General features: G+C 40.1%; 1 protein-coding gene across 4 annotated transcripts in view; it reads left to right on the top strand.

Annotated features, from left to right (window-relative positions):
• Positions 1-18,837, top strand: part of GABRG3 (gamma-aminobutyric acid type A receptor subunit gamma3) — a 529,680-nt gene that overhangs the window by 431,356 nt on the left and 79,487 nt on the right. For all 4 annotated transcript variants that reach the window (XM_043537677.1, XM_043537682.1, XM_043537685.1 and 1 more), the window contains one exon: positions 11,888-12,025. In XM_043537677.1, the coding sequence (XP_043393612.1) occupies positions 11,888-12,025 (138 nt within the window). The remainder of the gene's footprint in view (positions 1-11,887; positions 12,026-18,837) is intronic.

Raw genomic sequence — 18,837 nt, forward strand, 5'->3', positions numbered from 1 at the left:
GACCTGGGTGTCCCACATTCCAGATGTGTGCCTAAGAGATGGGTTATTGGGTATAAGGGGGGGGGGGGGAACCGTGTCCAGTGGTTTTGTGAATGGTGTCTTATTCTAGCCTGGAAAATTGAAGTGTTTTGGGTACATGAAAATAAACCATTTCAACATTTCCAAATGTTTGATTTGTTTTGTTTTTGTAAGACTGAAACAAGGCACCAAAATCTACACAAAGTTGTGAAATGTTTTGGTTGACCCGAAGTGGCATTATGTGAGGAAAGAAAATCATTCAGATCTAGTTAGTTAGCCAGCTGAGTGCCCACACTGCACTTTGGAGTATGGGGCAGCACGCCCTCAACTGAGTCTTCCCCATGCCTCCAGTGACACAGGGCTAGAACCTCACTGATCACCAGCCAGGGGTGGTCCTTAAGACCTCTACTCCCCACTGGGCAGAAGGACAGAGCAGCAAGGAGAGCATGTGCCAGCAGGCCCCCAAAGTCCTGCTTCATACCACATGTCCTCCTTCCACAACACTTCCGTCCACAGCCTCATAGCCAATGAGACCCCCACCTTGGCCTGTGTGATTGAAACATGGGAAGATAACTCTATGGGCATGTCTATATTGCATGTAGGTGTGAGCCTCCCAGTCTGGGTCCATAGACTTGTGCTAGCAAGCCTCATACTAGCATTCTAAAAACAGCTGTGTTCCAGCTGGAGCTTGGGCTCTGAAGCAAGGGGGATTGATAGCCAAAGCTCCAGCCCAAGTCACAACATCAACACAACTATTTTTAGAGAGCTAGCATGATTCTGTTGGCCCAGGCTGGGAGGGTTTACTCCCAGATGCAGTGTAGACATGCCCTATAAAATCACTGCTGGCCTACTCATCCTATTAGGCTACTCTGTATGCCACACCTCCCAGAATGTGCAGAAATAAGGTTGAGTAGCCATGCTATTCCCACACAGCAGAAAAATGCTTTAACAGTAATTTTTGGGGTTAGAGGATCCTGACCTTTGTTATGAAACGAGGTGAATTGTTATATTTGTATTTTAGTTGCACCGAACAAAGATGGCGGAGCACAAGATAACTATGAAATAATTATGTTTATTATAACAAGTAAACATGATTTGGGCCAGGGAATAAAATTCAGCCTCTTACCTTGCCGATGAAAGGAAAAAAGTAAATATGTGATAAAATGGAGGGGGGAAATGCCTGAATGCACCAGTCTGGAAATAAACCTGAACTGGAAGAAGTAGTTGCAACACTTCCACATATTTTTCTGAAGTGATATTTCACAGAAACTGGACAGGGTAAAAGCTTCTCGCTGCTACATGTGTGTGGCAGAACCAGAGGCTTTAATCTACAATACATGCCAGTGAGAGCATGAAGGGGACTAACATCTGCTAGATATGTCATTCAGACATTCAAATGTCATAAGTACTGTGATCCAAACAAGATTGCCATTTGGGAAAAGCACATTTGATTTACAAAAAGCCAGCTGCAAGGTGATACCATATATCATTATGTTAAAGACCTAAGGAAGAAATCTAAGTCATAGGACTTTGGGCAGCTAACAGATGAACTAAAGGAGAGAGAATTATTTATGGTATTTCTGGTAACCTGCAAGGTTATGGGCAAAAACAGTTGGTATATACAGGGCTACTAAAAATTGCTTCCCAAACAAAACTGTTAAGAGCTATGTAAAAAAAGCAAAACAAAACAAACAAACCCATGAATCAAAACCACTTTAATTAAAAATGTATACCAAATCAAAGGCAGAATGCAGGATAAATAAATGAGACTAGATTTGTTTCTAATATGTGGAAACATTTACAAACCAACACAAAAGTGTCTAACATAATAGGTATAATTCCAAGTTTGGAAAAAGCAAACATTTGGCAAAAATGTGTCACTTGTGACACTAAAGTAATTCAAAAGCAAAATAGTTTTGTGAACATAAAGCTAGAGGACAAAGCTGTGATGATGAAGCAGGAACAGTTCTCTGTTGGGTCTCTTATGAAATTTATAGTACATGGTTCCACAAAAAGATTGGTTTATGATATTGGAAATAGTAACTTTACAAAATAGATATGGGGCTATGTGTAATGATCAGTGCAAGCATCTACAATAAGAGTAGTGACTGCCTGATGTCAAACTGAAAACTCAACTTATTTCATGAAGTGGGCACAAATGAGCCAAATTCCAGAGCATCCCTAATGGAAAACTTACTAAAGGCTTACTAAAGACTGGGCAATTTGGCTACCACCTTCAGCCTGATTGTTTAAATGCACCCTTCATCTCTTTACCATTGCTAATTTCCATAGTTCTCTTATCTCTTCAGGCAAAGCAGGAAGGAAGGAACACAAAGTGTATGTAGCTGGTAGAGAACACGGTTGGAGATAAATAAACTCCAACAGAAAGATTTCATTATCCTATAGCACAGCCATGATAGTCCAAAAGAACCATCTCCTCTTCTTCCTGAGCTATCACAGCAGCCAAATCATGCCCTGAAGACAGCAGAAAAAGGAGGAGGAAAACAAGATGAAAACAAGAAGAGAAAATAGTGTGAGTGTAGAAAAGAAATAATAGGAGTAGGGGGAGGAGAAAGAGGAAATAATTAATTAAATATTTGCAACTTCCTTGAGGGAAGAAGGGTGGAAACTTCACACTCTCACTTGTTTGGGGGAGGGGGAATTTACTATAGCGATGGGCTCCATTAGAAGAAGAACCTAATTAAACAGCTGGATAGATAGGAAAGACAGAGCATCAGTGCAGAGCACAATCTCAAAGCCTCAAGCCCAGATTCTCAAAGGAGTCGATTTCAATGGGAGTTAGGTCCCTAAATACCTTTGAGGACCCGTGTCTCAGTGATTGCTCAAAGCCCTCTATCCTCAGCAGAATCCCCTTCAGTGAGCTGTTAATGGGACTGAGAGCTCTTTGGAGGGTTGTGGTGAGTCGTATCTGGTAAGAAAACTGAAGCTATGCGGGTGGCAAATTGCAGAGAGAGAGGTGATAAGAACTTCTACTGGGGAATGACAGGAAAGGGAACAAATGGCCAGGTCTTACATGTATATACTTCAAATATGAGCTTGGGTGAACAAAAACTAGCTAAGGTGGCTAAACAAAGTGGAAAAAGAGGAAGGATAGGAAAATGTGTTCTTTTCCTTTCCCTGTTCCTTATCTCCTTTAGAATGGATTGACAACTCTCTGGGGCAAGGCACTGTATTTATAATATAATTGTGATGTGACTAGCATATTTTGGGCATCATTATAATAATTTTATAATAATACTATCAACTTTAGTGGGAGGTGCTCCTACTTATCTTAGGGCTGTACTTGATCCTCTCCCCATTACACTGAGTTTGTTTTGTTTTGTTTCTCCATGCTTTTCAGTGTTGCTAATGTGCTGTTTAATTAACTATCAATTGCCACTGAAAACTAGAAGGAGCAACTGGCATCATTGCTGTAGTTATTGTTTAAGTACAGTTGTCTCCAACTGCTTACAGAAATCATTTCAAGTTTTTAAAAATGTCCTTACATTTTCTATATCTGTGTATTTAATTGTAGCTGCCTTATAAAATGCCTCACAGTTAAACATTTTAAAAATAGTGAATGGGTGAATAGGGACTAACCATCCTCTTTATTTGTAGATATGGATACCACCAATCTAATTTATTTGTGATTTAATTCAGTTTTCTGCCTAGGTTTCTAGTAATTCACTAAAACACAGTGACACCATTTTTTCATCACTCAGAACTGGACTATTCTGATGGTTTCTTTTAGTGAATTACTTGTATTCAAATCTTTCTGGTCATGCATCTGTCGGTAGAATTGCAACATCACCTGAAATTTTTATTTCAAACAATTGAAAGGGGATCTAATCATCTGTCATCTAACTGATTTTTCTCAAAGAGCTTATGAACATGGTATCAAAGATACCATAATTTTGAGCATGCTAACTAGAAACTGCCATGTCCTGCATACCTAAAACATGCAACTTTTCTAAGAACAGACCCTAAAAAGTTTTGGAAGTGGATGCTCCTCCCTGCAAGATGTTTAGTAATTTGGATAAAGAAATGTTTGTTTTGCAGCTGCTGTTGCAGGCAAGGAAAGCATTTATAAATCACCCATCTCCTCCCCCTAACAAGAAAAAAAGACTAGGCCAACAACCTGCTTGATTGCCAGTAGCATGGCCATATCAGAGTAGTCTATTTCTGGATTTCATCAGCCTCTCTATCTAATGCCTGTGACAGTGGTGACAGACATAGCCACTGTCTGGGCTCGGAGGTGGGGGTTTTTTGTCACCGAGTGACATCAGAGCCAAGTTGAATGCCAGAAGAAAGAGCGTTTTGAAAGACAAACAGCATGTTACTGCCACAATTAGTCAGCAATGAGTAAGGCTTGTTCATTACTCCTCTGAAAAGTAAGCTTCTGCTTGCATGACAGCAGTATCCTCCCTGAGCAAAACACACACACCAGCAGCAAGCATTTCTGGAACACCCCAGAACAAATCTAGAATATTTACCATGTAAAGTTTGACTGATTGTGACACTGACATGCTGCTTGTCTTTTGGAACATTTCTTTTGCTGACATTTAACTTGGCTCTCCTGTCACTCAATGACAGAATTCCCCTGACCCCACCCTGTCTCCTACACAGTTACCACTATCACAGGCTTTAGCTCTCCTACTTATATTTAGGAAGGTCTTTAAGGCAGACCTGAGCATGACATCACCAAACATACCTGGGCTGAGTCTTCTTCCCTTTCCTCTCTGGAGAGGCAGCAGACAGGCATGTGAACAGTTTCAACTTTGCTGCTGCTGTTACTAAGAAACACCCTTGTCATAAATATAAAGGGAAGGGTAAACCCCTTTAAAATCCCTCCTGGCCAGAGGAAAAATCCTCTCACCTGTAAAGGGTTAAGAAGTTAAAGGTAACCTCGCTGGCACCTGACCAAAATGACCAATGAGGAGACAAGATACTTTCAAAAGCTGGGAGGAGGGAGAGAAACAAAGGGTCTGTGTCTGTCTATATTCTGTCTTTGCCGGGGATAGACCAGGAATGGAGTCTTAGAACTTTAGTAAGTAATCTAGCTAGATATGTGTTAGATTATGATTTCTTTAAATGGCTGAGAAAAGAACTGTGCTGAGCAGAATGACTATTCCTGTCTGTGTGTCCTTTTTGTAACTTAAGGTTTTGCCTAGAGGGATTCTCTATGTTTTGAATCTAATTACCCTGTAAGGTATCTACCATCCTGATTTTACAGAGGTGATTTCTTTACTTCTATTAAAAGTCTTCTTGTAAGAAAACTGAATGCTTTTTCATTGTTCTCAGATCCAAGGGTTTGGGTCTGTGGTCATCTATGCAAATTGGTGAGGATTTTTACCAAACCTTCCCCAGGAAGTGGGGTGCAAGGGTTGGGAGGATTTTGGGGGGGAAAGACGTGTCCAAACTACATTTCCCAGTAAACCCAGTTAGAGTTTGGTGGTGGCAGTGGAGATCCACGGACAAAGGATAAAATTAATTTGTACCTTGAGGAAGTTTTAACCTAAGCTGGTGAAAGTAAGCTTAGGAGGTTTTCATGCAGGTCCTCACATCTGTACCCTAGAGTTCAGAGTGGGGGAGGAACCTTGACAACCCTTTTTCATGGGTTGGAGAACGTGCAAGTGAGTTCTCCCCAGAGGCCGGCTGAAGAAGAATGGCTTGTGAGCTTCCCTGTTGCAGTACATGTGCGTGATGTTATCCTGTCTTATACAAGAGCGTAAAGTATAACTGGCCATCAGTAGTAAAGAAATAAAAGAAACTGATTACACAAACAATTCTGTCAGAATCACAAAGTTAAAAAATTCCCAAAAAAGGGATTCTCCCCCACTCTTTCAGTTACGATTTTTTTGGTGTTACAACAATTTTTCGAGCAAAATATTCAGCTTGTAATAAGATTTTCAGGTTGACTGTGTCCTTTAGCATGACCCTTGTCACATTTATTATCTTCCTTTCATCTCTAATCACTTCATGCAACAGGCCCATATGCGCAGCAGAGAGGGATAGGAAAATGAAGAGCGTTGACTTGAGAGGCTGAGACGAATAGTAATAGTTTGGGGAAATCAAGGTGGGAGCAGGTAGGAAATTTGATGCAAACTTGGAGCCCAATTCTCCCAACAGTTATATGGTGATCATGGCAGCAGAAGGAATGTTCTGAAAGACAAGCAGCATGTCAGTGCCACAGTCAGCCAAACTCTACGCGATAAACATTCTAGATTTCTCCTGGGGTGTTCCAGAAATGATTGCTGCCTGTCTATCTGTCCTGATGAAGTTAACGGAGTTGTGCCCATGAAAGTGATGAGCAAATTGTGCACTAATAAATCTGAACATGCATGAGGAAGTGTGTAAACCTGTGCTGTGAAATGAGTATCTAATCTGAATTTAATCACCCCTGCATGATGTCCATTCTTCATACTTTCCAGCATGACAGTGCGTCTAGCCCTTCACTATCAAAGGTAAAATGTACTGGATTTATAATAAATATATATTACTTTCCCCCCTGATAGCTTTACAGAAGGGTAAAACTACTGCAAAGTGAGGCATTCACATGTTGCAAAACATTGTGCCCAACACATTAAAGGCCATATTCCTTCCTCACACTTTTCACACAATTCCTATTGACTTCAGATCAGTGGCAGTATTTGGCTTGAAGTGGAGAATACACAGGAATCTAGGCCTTTTAATCGGTATTAATCTTCACCAGGGAATCCAGACAGGAAAAAGGAAAGATTAATCTCTGTTTGGAGACATTTGTAATAATCACGGAACTTTTCACCCATTGTTTTGCTGATTTTTCTGTTTTCTGTAGTGCAAAATCAAGGCAGGTGAAGCAAGTCAACTACTGTTTCTCATAGTTATTTTCAAAGCTAGACCTCTGCTTCTGCACAAATGATCTGGTTTCCATAGAAAGCATTGCAGTGTAAATGCAAAGAATAACTATAAAACATTCTAAATACATTGATTAAAAATACAGTGGAAGCAATTTAGGAAGATAGGGTGCGAATATGACCTTAAATTTTACAATAATAAAAGAGAAGTACAGTTAAAAAAAAAACAAACCCTTGTATCTTCCTTTGGAAAACTCTCCTCCTTTCAGTTGGTTCATCTCCAAATCTGGCAAAGGTGTATTCAATACTTAGTAATGTTTACTTTTCTATTAGAATTAAAGATGACTGTACACTCTCTAAAATATTTTTGGAATCACATACACAAAATAAAGCATTTACAAGGCATTTGTATGAATTAGAGTAGCAGACAGTTGTGTGTTTGGAAAAAGTAATCATGAAGGCATCAGGGACAAACGTGTCATTGGGCTCTTAAATAAATATCTGAACTTGCCATTAGAACATGACCAGACTTCGAAGAAAACTTTATCAACTGCACATAATTCTGAACTTATATGAAACCTGGCAATCAAGATGTCATAAAATGACCTTAAGGCATTTAAATCTCATTCCTTCTGGGGCAAGGATTTATCACAGAATAGTAAACCATCCCAAATAAAAAAGCGAGATTCCAAATACACATGCCACTGATTGCTCAGCATGGATGGCTGAATGCCACAAAGGCAAGAAGATAGGCTAATTCATTGCCATCTGTTTCACTAGAGAAGTGGAAGGAGTTGCGAGGTCACAAGACAATGAGACTGATCTTTCTTATATCCTTTGCCCAGATAATTCTAGGAAGTCATGGGTGGTGCCGCAGCCAAAGAACAGGTGGAATTTCAATTCCAGTGCTCCATTAAGTGAAAGAGCATATAGGCCAAATCATTAGATGGCGTGCTATTGAAATTACAGAATCCAATTAGTGGTGTGTACTTTTGATTCCAATGCTTAATCAAATTGGAAAATTTTGCCTATTTGGTGACCTGAATCTCAATGAAAGATCAGGCTAGAGAGAGAAATTTGTTCTATCCCACACTGGATGACATCTTCCAAAGTAGGTGCCCCCAAGTATTTACTCTTTTAGATGCCACAGGTGTTTTGGGGCAAATTCCACTACAGCCAAAAAGTGTCAAGTTAACCACAATTTTAACTCCTTTTATACAGTAGTCTCACCACAGACCTCTTTCTGGCATTACTAGTGCATCTGAGATTTTTCACAGGAAGATGGCAGAGCTAATGAAGCACCTGGAAAGGCTAGATATTTATACAGATAAACTAATACTTTGTGTACATCGCTGTACTGAAGAGGAACATGATTAAAAAAACCTGTGTAGTGTCTTTTGAAAACATAAAAGTCTACAAGTCTGATGCTGTACAAAATGAAAGAGCTTGTTGGGCTGGAAACACCTAGGAATTTTTGGTACCTCATATAATGAATAATGTAAAGTCTCAGATGCTGAGAAAGTAAGAAACCATTAAGTATTTGCAACCTCCTGAATCCATTCTGAAATTGAAAGAAATCCTAAGTATGATTCACTGTCTAGGTAGATGTGTGGTCAACCTGTCAGAAAATAATACCCTCTGAAAGAAGTGAAAAGTGAAAGCACCTAGCATTGGTGCAGAACACAAAAGCAATAATTTAATAGAGTGAAACAACTTCTGTCTAAGTCATAAGTGTTTATCGTCTTTGATGTAAATAAGCCAACCATTCTAAGACCAGATGCCTGCAACTCTGGATTAAGGTAAGTATTATTGCAAGGGCATGATGGTCAACTGAAGTCTGGTGCATATGGTTCCAGGAAAATGACTGATGCTGAGGCTTGTTATGTTCAGATTGACTTTCTTTCACTGCAGTAAAAGCATCTGGAAATTCACAAAATACTGGAGGACTAGATCCTCTTAAACTTCTGACTGACCATATACTGCTCAAGACACTGACAAATAACGATGATGTGGATCATGTTTTAACTAGTCATTTTTTGAATATGGCTGAAGGAATAATGAAGAATTCTCCCATAGACTTCTCAGAAATCATACTTGACCTATTTTCAGATTACAGAATCTGAGTATTTTATGTGAAGCTTGTTTTGGGGTAGCACTTTGCCCTCAGTAGTTGTGCTGACTGGTGCTGAACTATGGATGTAGCAAGGATTCTGATGGGGTGAGTGATATTCTCATTTCCCCCACATCTCCACTCCTAAAGGGCAATATCAGGACCAAGAAGGGGTGGCAGATTTCAGTAAGGTATTCCTCTTACTTTCAAGTAAAGCAGTGATCCTATCATTGCAAATCAGTGAGAGAGCACATCATCCCTTAGAGTATCTAGTATGCTATTTGATACTTCCTTTATGGATTGTGAGGACATGAGGAAGAGTCCCCCCAAATAATGTCAGTCTGAGAAGCTATTTAAGGTAAAAAGGGGAACAAGTTTATTTCAATTAGAAGCATACACAGAGCAAATTCCAAACATGCACTCAGTTGTTAAGGAGGAGGTATTTAAAGCTTCACAGGATCTCTACTGCTCAAATATGTAACATGGATCCAATGCCATAATCTGCCTGGCAAAAAATTACCCTCTAAATCCCCCACAAATCATTGCAGTATGAATTATCTTTTTTGCATTAGAATTCTTCTGCTAAAGTTGAATGGGGACCTCAGTTGTGCAAACATTGATAGAGAATATACGAACATTGCATTTTAAATTAACGTAGTCATTTAGGAAAGATCAGAAGTGAAGGACTTTTGGTATTTTTCTTTGCTGTATTGCGATGGGGAATAAATAAGGGAGTCTTTATAATAATGGATTAAACTTTTAAGGAAGATCAAGAGAGGGATTATGCGGGAGCATGTTCTTTTCAGCACAAATATCAGGATGTAACAATGTTCAGCACAGAAAAGGAAAAATATATTGGAAAAAACAAGTGGATTGTATTTAAATAGGTGGGTTTTACTTTTCATTTTTCCCATTGTAAAACTTTATCTTTTGATGTACATCTACTTTAATAATTACCAGATGACTAATGGTTTATTAGTATATTAGCATATATATATTAGTATATATATATTAGAAAGCACAATATCCTGGATTTCAAGGCCAGAACAGACCATTTTGATAATCACAATAGGAGTTAGACACTAGAAAATCACTGGGATCCACAAAGTCCAGGTTAGGCACCTACAATGAATGGGGAGAGATAAGGACCTTAGCCTGCAATTCACAAAAACCAGTATGCTAGGCAGGCAGCTGGTGTGTGTGCTTAACCCCCTCTTGGTTAGGTGCCTATGCTGTTTCATCAGCAAGCTGAGAGGAAGATGGCAAGCTCCCTCATAATTTTAGCTCAGTGGTTAGGGTACTCACCTGGGATATGGGGGACTGCCAGTTCAACTCCACCCTTCACTTGAAGGGGACAAAGGATTTGAACTTGGCTCTGCCGTTGCTCAGCTTAGTGCCCTAACCGCTGGGCTTTGGGTATTCTGATATGAAGGCTCCTTCAGTCTCTCCTGTTGAAGCTGTTACACTCTGGATAAATAATTAAAGAGCAACTGGAGCAGGTAGACTGAGCCCTGGTCTCCAAAATCCCAGGTGGGTTCCCTAACTACCAACCTATAAGAGTAATTTTCATGCTTGAGCTCTCTCTCTCACTCGCTCATTCTCCAGTCCAAATGATGCTTCAAGTAGTTATCCAGAGTGCAACAACTTCAACCGGAGAGATTACAAAGGACCCCATACCAGAATATCTCAGAGCCCTATGGTGAGGACACTCACCTGAGAAGTGACAGATCCTAATTCAAATCTCCTCTTTCCCCTCAAGCGGAGGTGGGACTTGAAGTGGGGGTCTTCCCACATCCCATTTGAGTACCCTAACCCATGGTCTGAAAGTTATGAAGTCCTCCCCCACTCCAAACTGTTTTGTTTTACTTTACTTCTTTTATATGAACATAGAGGCCAAGTGAGTTTAGCTTCCTACAGGGCAGTGATCCCAAAACTGAAAGTTTGATGCCTAAAATAGGAATTTAGGTGCCTAACCCCTTTTGTGTACCCAGGCCTATAGACTTAACTAGTGAGGGCATATTGTTCTTTTCTAGACATTCTTATTGTTATGGTTTTTACAAATAAATTTCTGGAAGGTCTCTGCTCATTCAGATATAGAATTAAATATTCTGTAAATAAAGAAAGAAATGTAAATATTGGGCCGCTGAATTAATAATTATTATTGTAGTGGTAAAAGAAGGCTTAAGCCCTTTCAGTTGTATGGATCATGTGATGATTACTACTTTTTCTGGCCTTTAAAATTAATCTGATTGAAACCACATTCTGACAAAAGCTTTGCTTAATTATTGTGCTTAATTGATTTGTGAAATATCATGGTATACACTGTTAATTTTTAAAAAATCTGTCTTGTTCAATGATTTATTTTCCTTTTTGTTGTGAAACTTCTCGCATTCTGAAAGATTATTTGTAAAATAAACCGCTACAGAGACTCTTCCACACTAAACTAATGTCATAACTCAAACATTTTTTGGCCAGAAACCTGAAAAATGTTTGGCCAAATAATACCATTTCTTAGTTTTCAGGCAAAAAATTTCAGTCTTGGTGTTTTTCAATTAAAAATCATAAAAAAAAAATCTAGGAAAGCAGATACCATTACACAAAAATATTTATTAGAAAACCCAATTTTCATTTAAAAAATGTCAGCAGAAAATTTTTGACCGGCCCTAATTTGTCCTTTCCCCACAACTTCCTCTGAACTTTTATCTCTGTAGAAATATATAACTGGGTACGTGAATGAATTAATAAAGTAATCTTTTAGGGCTATTGGCTCTTCTTGTCTATGCCATAAAACTCTCCTCTGCTGAATCGTATCAATAAAGTAACTGGAACAGACCCTCCAAGAATTTTAACGTTCTCAAAAATCATAAATAGATTTTTCCAACATCTCTTTAAGAAAGGTAACACTTTTTTTAAAAATTTGCAGATGGCTATCCTAAAGAAGAAATGGTTTACAGATGGAGGAAAAACTCAGTAGAAGCTGCAGACCAGAAATCTTGGAGACTCTATCAGTTTGACTTCATGGGTCTCAGAAATACTTCAGAAATTGTGAAAACCTCTGCAGGTAGGAATTGAATGAATGCTCACTTCTCAAGGTTAAGAAGTTCAATATATAGTTTTCTACACTCTGTGTATGACATGATCTCATCTGTGCCTTGAATCTGACAGGTTTCAGCAGTTCATCTACTACACTGCAATTTATTGTACATGTTTGACTTTAATTGTGTTTATGTTTTAAACAGTCAGGTTATTCTCATGGCAAACTAAGGGCTAGTGCTTTCCAAAATATTAATTTCAGTGGGAACTTCAGATATTCAGGACTCTAACTCTGTAGGTGTCTAACTTTAGGGACCCAACTTTGAAAATGGTGCCCTTAAACTGCTAAAAAATATTGATTTTCAATCACAATTGATATTTATGAACTCAGAATAAAATGATGAAAAATATACAGGGTACTATGTGCAGTGTGGAATGGACTGGGCATTGTTGAAAGTTTGTTTTCATTTAAGTACACTTTGAATTCAGGGAATTACAGTCTTTACAAGTGTTCATTTGAAAAGTGCCAAAATCCAGACTTCAGTATAATTGACTATGTTTGGATTTCTAACAAAACCCTTCTCTCTTCCTCTCCTCTCTTCATAGTATTACCAACCTAGGAATAATATTAACTTGCAGCTGCTGTTTACACTACATTTTAAGTTGCCACAATATGCTCATTCTGCAATTAGGTGTTATTAAATTATCCGTGCATTGAGACATATGTTCTGATCATTGATTTTTTTTTAAATAGCAAGCATCAAGAACATTGACTGATTATTATCTTACCCCAGAGCATAGCGGTCGAGCTAATAAAATTAAACATTTTCATGACTAGTTAATCTTTCATCTACTGTTTAAGTATTTTTCTTAATGTTTCAAAGGCATGGTACACCTCCAGCTGATGAATGTCTTTTTCCATTGACCTTATCAATTGATTTTAATTAAAACTCAATGGCCATTTTATTTCCACTGGAACCTTTTTCTGTCTAATAATAATAATAATTAATAATAAATGAACTATGCATTAAATGGCATAGATTGCTAAAATTGTAAAGTTAAACGTAACGCAATATAAACAATAGATGGTAGATTAAAAAACTCATAGAAGTCAACCACCATCTAAAGGTTATAAATGACACTGAAGTATAAGCTACACATCAGTAAATGTGGCGAGTGGTATTAGTAGCAGTCTGCTGCTTTAATATTAACCAATTATGAATTTTTAAAAAGCAGAATTTAGGTGCATCTATATTATTTATTGCGGAACACTGTGGATAAAGAGTAAAACACACTGATCTATGGGCTTAACGTGGAAAATATATTGCTCATCCTCTTGCACCAGTAATGCATTCTCATGGCTGACAGACAGTTTTGTCATTGAAATGCAATTAATGTATTAGTAAATCTTTTGGGTATATGGCCTGGCTAAGGAGAGTGTTAACAAATGAAGCAAATGTAAAAGTTTGTTCTGCTATCTGAATAATGAATATGGATGTGTAAGTTCTTCAGGCAAGTTAACTGTGATCTGGGTGTTGGTAGATCAAGGTCAAGCCCAGGATATGTTATGGTTCCAATATCTGTGACAGGAGGCATGAAACTAATTAGGAGAGATGGTGAGAAAGCTAGAGATAGTGTGAGTGACCTGCCGCTTCTATTCTGTGCTCACCAGGAGTCATGCCAGCCTGACAGTTTTCATCAAGAAATCTTGTTAAATGCGCAGAACGGTCCCATCTGAACTATGAAGCTGCTGGCGGTATCCTAATAAATACGTGTATCTGCTCCATTTAAACAAGTCAGAAGCCAGCTTCACATAGTCATTTAAGATCACAAATAATAAATGAGGTAACAGGGCAAATTCCTTTTTATACTCTTCTTCATAGACTCCAAGTTATAATTTAAAGAAGCAGGAGAGCTGGCATTACCTTTTTTATCCCCATTACCCTTGCCACTTCTCAGTCATGCTTCTGAGCAAAAACCAACCACATAGCATGTCTTCTGGAGTCCATTTCTTTTCTGCCATTAGATATGAACTGTACACCAAATTTTCATGCACCAGCACTGTCATGGGATACACTGGTCTAACATTTTGATGTTCAGATGGGCACTTAAAATGAGCACTGATGCACTAAATACTGATTTGAGCTTCCAAATGTGGGATTTGCATACCATGGTGAGGTACCAATGTTTGAAAATTGTGCTGATCAAACCTGTCTGTCCAGATTCTTATACAGCCTTTGTCAGCATGATAGCTGAAAACCTGGTGTTTATGTGAAATTTTTAAAATGCCAATCTGAAGTAGAGGGAGTTCCTTATAAAACAGTGAGGGGTGCCTCAAAGAGAGGTTTTCTCTATCCAGATATTTATTGAGTGGATCGGTATTACTGGCTTTTCAGTATTTGAACATAAGAATATAAGAATGGCCATACGGAGTCAGAGCTATGGTCCATCTAATTCAGTATCCTGCCTTCCAATAGTGGCCAATGCCAGGTGCTTCAATCAGAATGAACAGAACAGGGCAATTATCAAGTGATCCATCCCCCATTGTCCAGTCCCAGCATCTGGCAGTCAGGGACTAGGGACACCCAGACCATGGGGTTGCATCCCTGACCATCTTGGCTAATAGCCATTGATGGACCTATCCTCCATGAACTTACCTAATTCTTTTCTGAACACATTTATAGTTTTGGCCTTCACAGCATCCCTTAGCAATGAGTTATTTGGGTTATTGGGTTATTTGTATCACTAGATGATGCAATCTTTCAGTATGATGTATTCCACAAATTAGTCAAAATTTCCTACAGATTCCCAAAGGCCCTAATGTTCTGCAAGATATCATTGTCATCAAAATTAAACAAATAACTGTTTAGGCTGTAGATGGGCCCAAAGGAAATAAACATAACTACCAACTAAATAATAAAATATAAAGCAAATTATTAAATTAAGATACAGAAAAGTTACAATATGCTAGAGATTTTGGGCAATCATATCAGGGAAGAGGGAGATGATAGTTCCTCAACTGTAAGCTCTTTGGGGCAGGGACCATCTTTTTGTTCTGTGTTTGTATAGTACCTAGCACTGGCCCATGACTTGGGCTTCTAGGTGCTATAGTAAATATACATAAACAATAATAATGACTTTGGGCCATCATGATAGCAGAAACTATTGCCAAACTGGAGGTACTGTTTTTTTTTTTAAAGGAGCACCAAAAATTGCAAGGGGGATATAGAAATTAATTTACAAGTAACAAAATGAAATGTATATAGGCCAGTGATTCAGCTGGTGTCATTAGGCGGAGAGACAAGCTGAAGATCTCACTCATTTATTTTGGCTCACAGATGAGTGTGGGAGGTGCTGGCAGTCTACAGATATATGAAGGATGTGAAAACCAAATCTCTGAACTTGCATGAGGGGAACTCTCTCTGTGGAGGCCCAAATATATACTGTAGGAAACAGTCTTGCATTCCCAAGAGATGGACTCACTAGCCTAATGTCTTTTTCACTTCTAATGTATATGTTTCTGACATTTTTATGACATAGTTACTTCCTTCCAGAATTGTGAGTGTAATGTGAGACCTTTGTCAGTATCACCAGTATACCAGTCTGTCTCTCTCTATATTCTCTTCAGCAACTTTGCAGCATGAGTGCTGATAGTCTGTACAGGAACATACTGCCATTATGGCCAGTCTGTGTATAACCCATTCCCTGTAATATAATTTAGCCCATCAAGTGACCACTTCATGAGCTTAGCAAAGACCAGAGACAACATTCCATTAAACCTTTCTCTTTTAGAGATGTACATGCATTTTGTGTAATTGAAGACATGGTCAGGGTTTTACAAGTAACAAGATGGTTGCTATGAGGACTTCACAATTACTGGAATCTAAACAAGATAACAAAAAAAAAATCAATGTCCAAAATCATGAGAGGCTTAAAGCACAGCCAAGGTGATGTGCACTCAGGGGGAAGAGTAATCTGGGGTTTAATGACTTTTGCCGGCCAAAGAAGATTTGTATCTCTATAAATAGAGGTGGTCCTAGGCTTTTTGTCTGCCAAGTGAAAAACATTTTCAGTACCTTCCACTCCATCCGACCCCTGCACCAGCTGAGAAAAAAACAAATCTGAACCCTGGACAATCAGCAGAGCAAAAAAAGGGCAGCCAATCAGAAGGGAGCAAAAAAAAATAACCAACCCCCAAACCATGAAAAGTACAGTGCTCTCTGGAAGTTGGCATGTAGGGCAACCACTCTGCCCAGCCACCCCTAGAGAACCGGCCCTGAGTATAAGGCTATCGGGAGAAATATTAGGCTAGTTGAAAACAGCACAAATACTATTTAGCCTTCTAGGACTGGGCTGTGGGAAAGGGAGACTACACATGAGAAAAAAAAATCTTCTGTTCTTTCATATCAGGGTAACCCTGTTGCCGTGCAGTTTTTGTAATCCTTAAACCCAGGCTCAGTGTGCTGGCTGTGAATCACTTAAGTGTTAGCTTTTAGAGCATCATCATTTAAAAACACAATGGGCAAAAGGAAAGCAGGGGTCTGAAGGGGAAGAGGAAGCTGTGGCGGAGCAGTTGCTGAGGGATCATGGGTGCCACTATAGTATTGCTCTTCATTGCTCTCTAGTCTCCTCTCCTCCCCTTCAAGCGTCTACTTCCTTTTTCCCCACTCAGGGTTTTATAACATTAAATCAACCCAAATACAGAGAGAGATTGGCTTCTTGACATCACATAACTCATATTTGCACTCACTTAAGGCCCTTTTAATCTGCCAAACTTGTGCAGTATGATGGGGCCTTAGCCTTGGTCTACACTAGGAGTTGAGGTCAAATTTACCAGCGTTAAATCAATTTAACCCTGCACCCGTCCACACGACGAAGCCCTTTTTTTCGACTTAAAGGGCTCTTAAAATCAATTTCCTTACTCCACCCCCAACAAGGGTATTAGCACTGAAATCGGCCTTGCTGGGTCGAATTTGGGGTACTGTGGACACAGTTAGACGGTATTGGCCTCCGTGAGCTATCCCAGAGTGCTCCATTGTGACCGCTCTGGACAGCACTCTCAACTCAGATGCACTGGCCAGGTAGACAGGAAAAGGCCTGCGAACTTTTGAATTTCAATTTCCTGTTTGGCCAGCGTGGCAAGCTGCAGGTGACCATGCAGAGCTCATCAGCAGAGGTGACCATGATGGAGTCCCAGAATCGCAAAAGAGCTCCAGCATGGACCAAACGGGAGGTACGGGATCTGACCACTGTATGGGGAGAGGAATCCGTGCTATCAGAACTACATTCCAGTTTCCGAAATGCCAAAACATTTCTCAAAATCTCCCAGGGCATGAAGGACAGAGGCCATAACAGGGACCCGAAGCAGTGTCGCCTGAAACTTAAGGAGCTGAGGCAAGCCTACCAGAGAGGCGAACGGCCGCTCCGGTTCAGAGCCCAAAACATGCCACTTCTATGATAAGCTGCATGCCATTTTAGGGGGTTCAGCCACCACTACCCCAGCCGTGTTGTTTGACTCCTTCAATGGAGATGGAGGCAACATGGAAGCAGGTTTTGGGGACGAGGAAGATGATGGTGATGATGATGATGAAGTTGTAGATAGCTCACAGCAAGCAAGTGGAGAAACCGGTTTTCCCGACAGCCAGGAACTGTTTCTCATCCTGGACCTGGAGCCAGTACTCCCCAAACCCACCCAAGGCTGCCTCCCGGACCTGCCAGGCGGAGAAGGGACCTCTGGTGAGTGTACCTTTTTAAAATACTATACATGGTTTAAAAGCAAGCATGTTTAATGATTAATTTGCCCTGGCATTCGCGGCTCTCCTGGATGTACTCCCAAAGCCTTTGCAAAAGGTTTCTGGGGAGGGCAGCCTTATTCCATCCACCATGGTAGGACACTTTACCACACCAGGCCAGTAGCATGTACTCGGGAATCATTGTAGAACAAAGCATTGCAGTGTATGTTTGCTGGCATTCAAACAACATCCGTTCTTTATCTCTCTCTGTTATCCTCAGGAGAGTGATATCATTCATGGTCACCTGGTTGAAATAGGGTGCTTTTCTTAAGGGGACATTCAGAGGTGCCTGTTCCTGCTGGGCTGTTTGCCTGTGGCTGAACAGAAATGTTCCCCGCTATTAGCCATGGGGAGGGGGAGGGACTAGCCACGTGCTGGGGGGAGGCAAAATGCGACCTTGGAACGAAAGCACATGTGCTATGTATGTAATGTTAACAGCTAGGTTTACCGTGAAAGAATGTACCCATTCTTCTATAAAATGTGTCTTTTTAAATACCACTGTCCCTTTTTTTTCTCCACCAGCTGCATGTGTTTCAAGGATCACAGGATGTTCTCCTTCCCAGAGACTAGCTAAGATCAGAAGGCGAAAAAAAATGCACTCGCGATGAAATGTTCTCTGAGCTCATGCTGTCCTCCCACACTGACAGAGCACAGACGAATCCGTGGAGGCAGACAATGTCAGAGTGCAGGAAAGCACAAAATGACCGGGAGGAGAGGTGGCAGGCTGAAGAGAGTAAGTGGTGAGCTGAAGAGAGGGCTGAAGCTGAAAGGTGGTGGCAGCATGATGAGAGGAGGCAGGACTCAATGCTGAGGCTGCTGGAGGATAAAACTAATATGCTCCAGCGTATGGTTGAGCTGCAGGAAAGGCAGCAGGAGCACAGACCACTGCTACAGCCCCTGTGTAACCAACCGCCCTCCTCCCCAAGTTCCATAGCCTCCTCACCCAGACACCCAAGAACGCGGTGGGGGGGCCTCCGGCCACCCAGCCACTCCACCCCAGAGGATTGCCCAAGCAACAGAAGACTGGCATTCAATAAGTTTTAAAGTT

This window comes from Chelonia mydas, chromosome 1 (genome assembly GCF_015237465.2).
Source record: "Chelonia mydas isolate rCheMyd1 chromosome 1, rCheMyd1.pri.v2, whole genome shotgun sequence".
Taxonomy (NCBI): Eukaryota; Metazoa; Chordata; order Testudines; family Cheloniidae; genus Chelonia; species Chelonia mydas.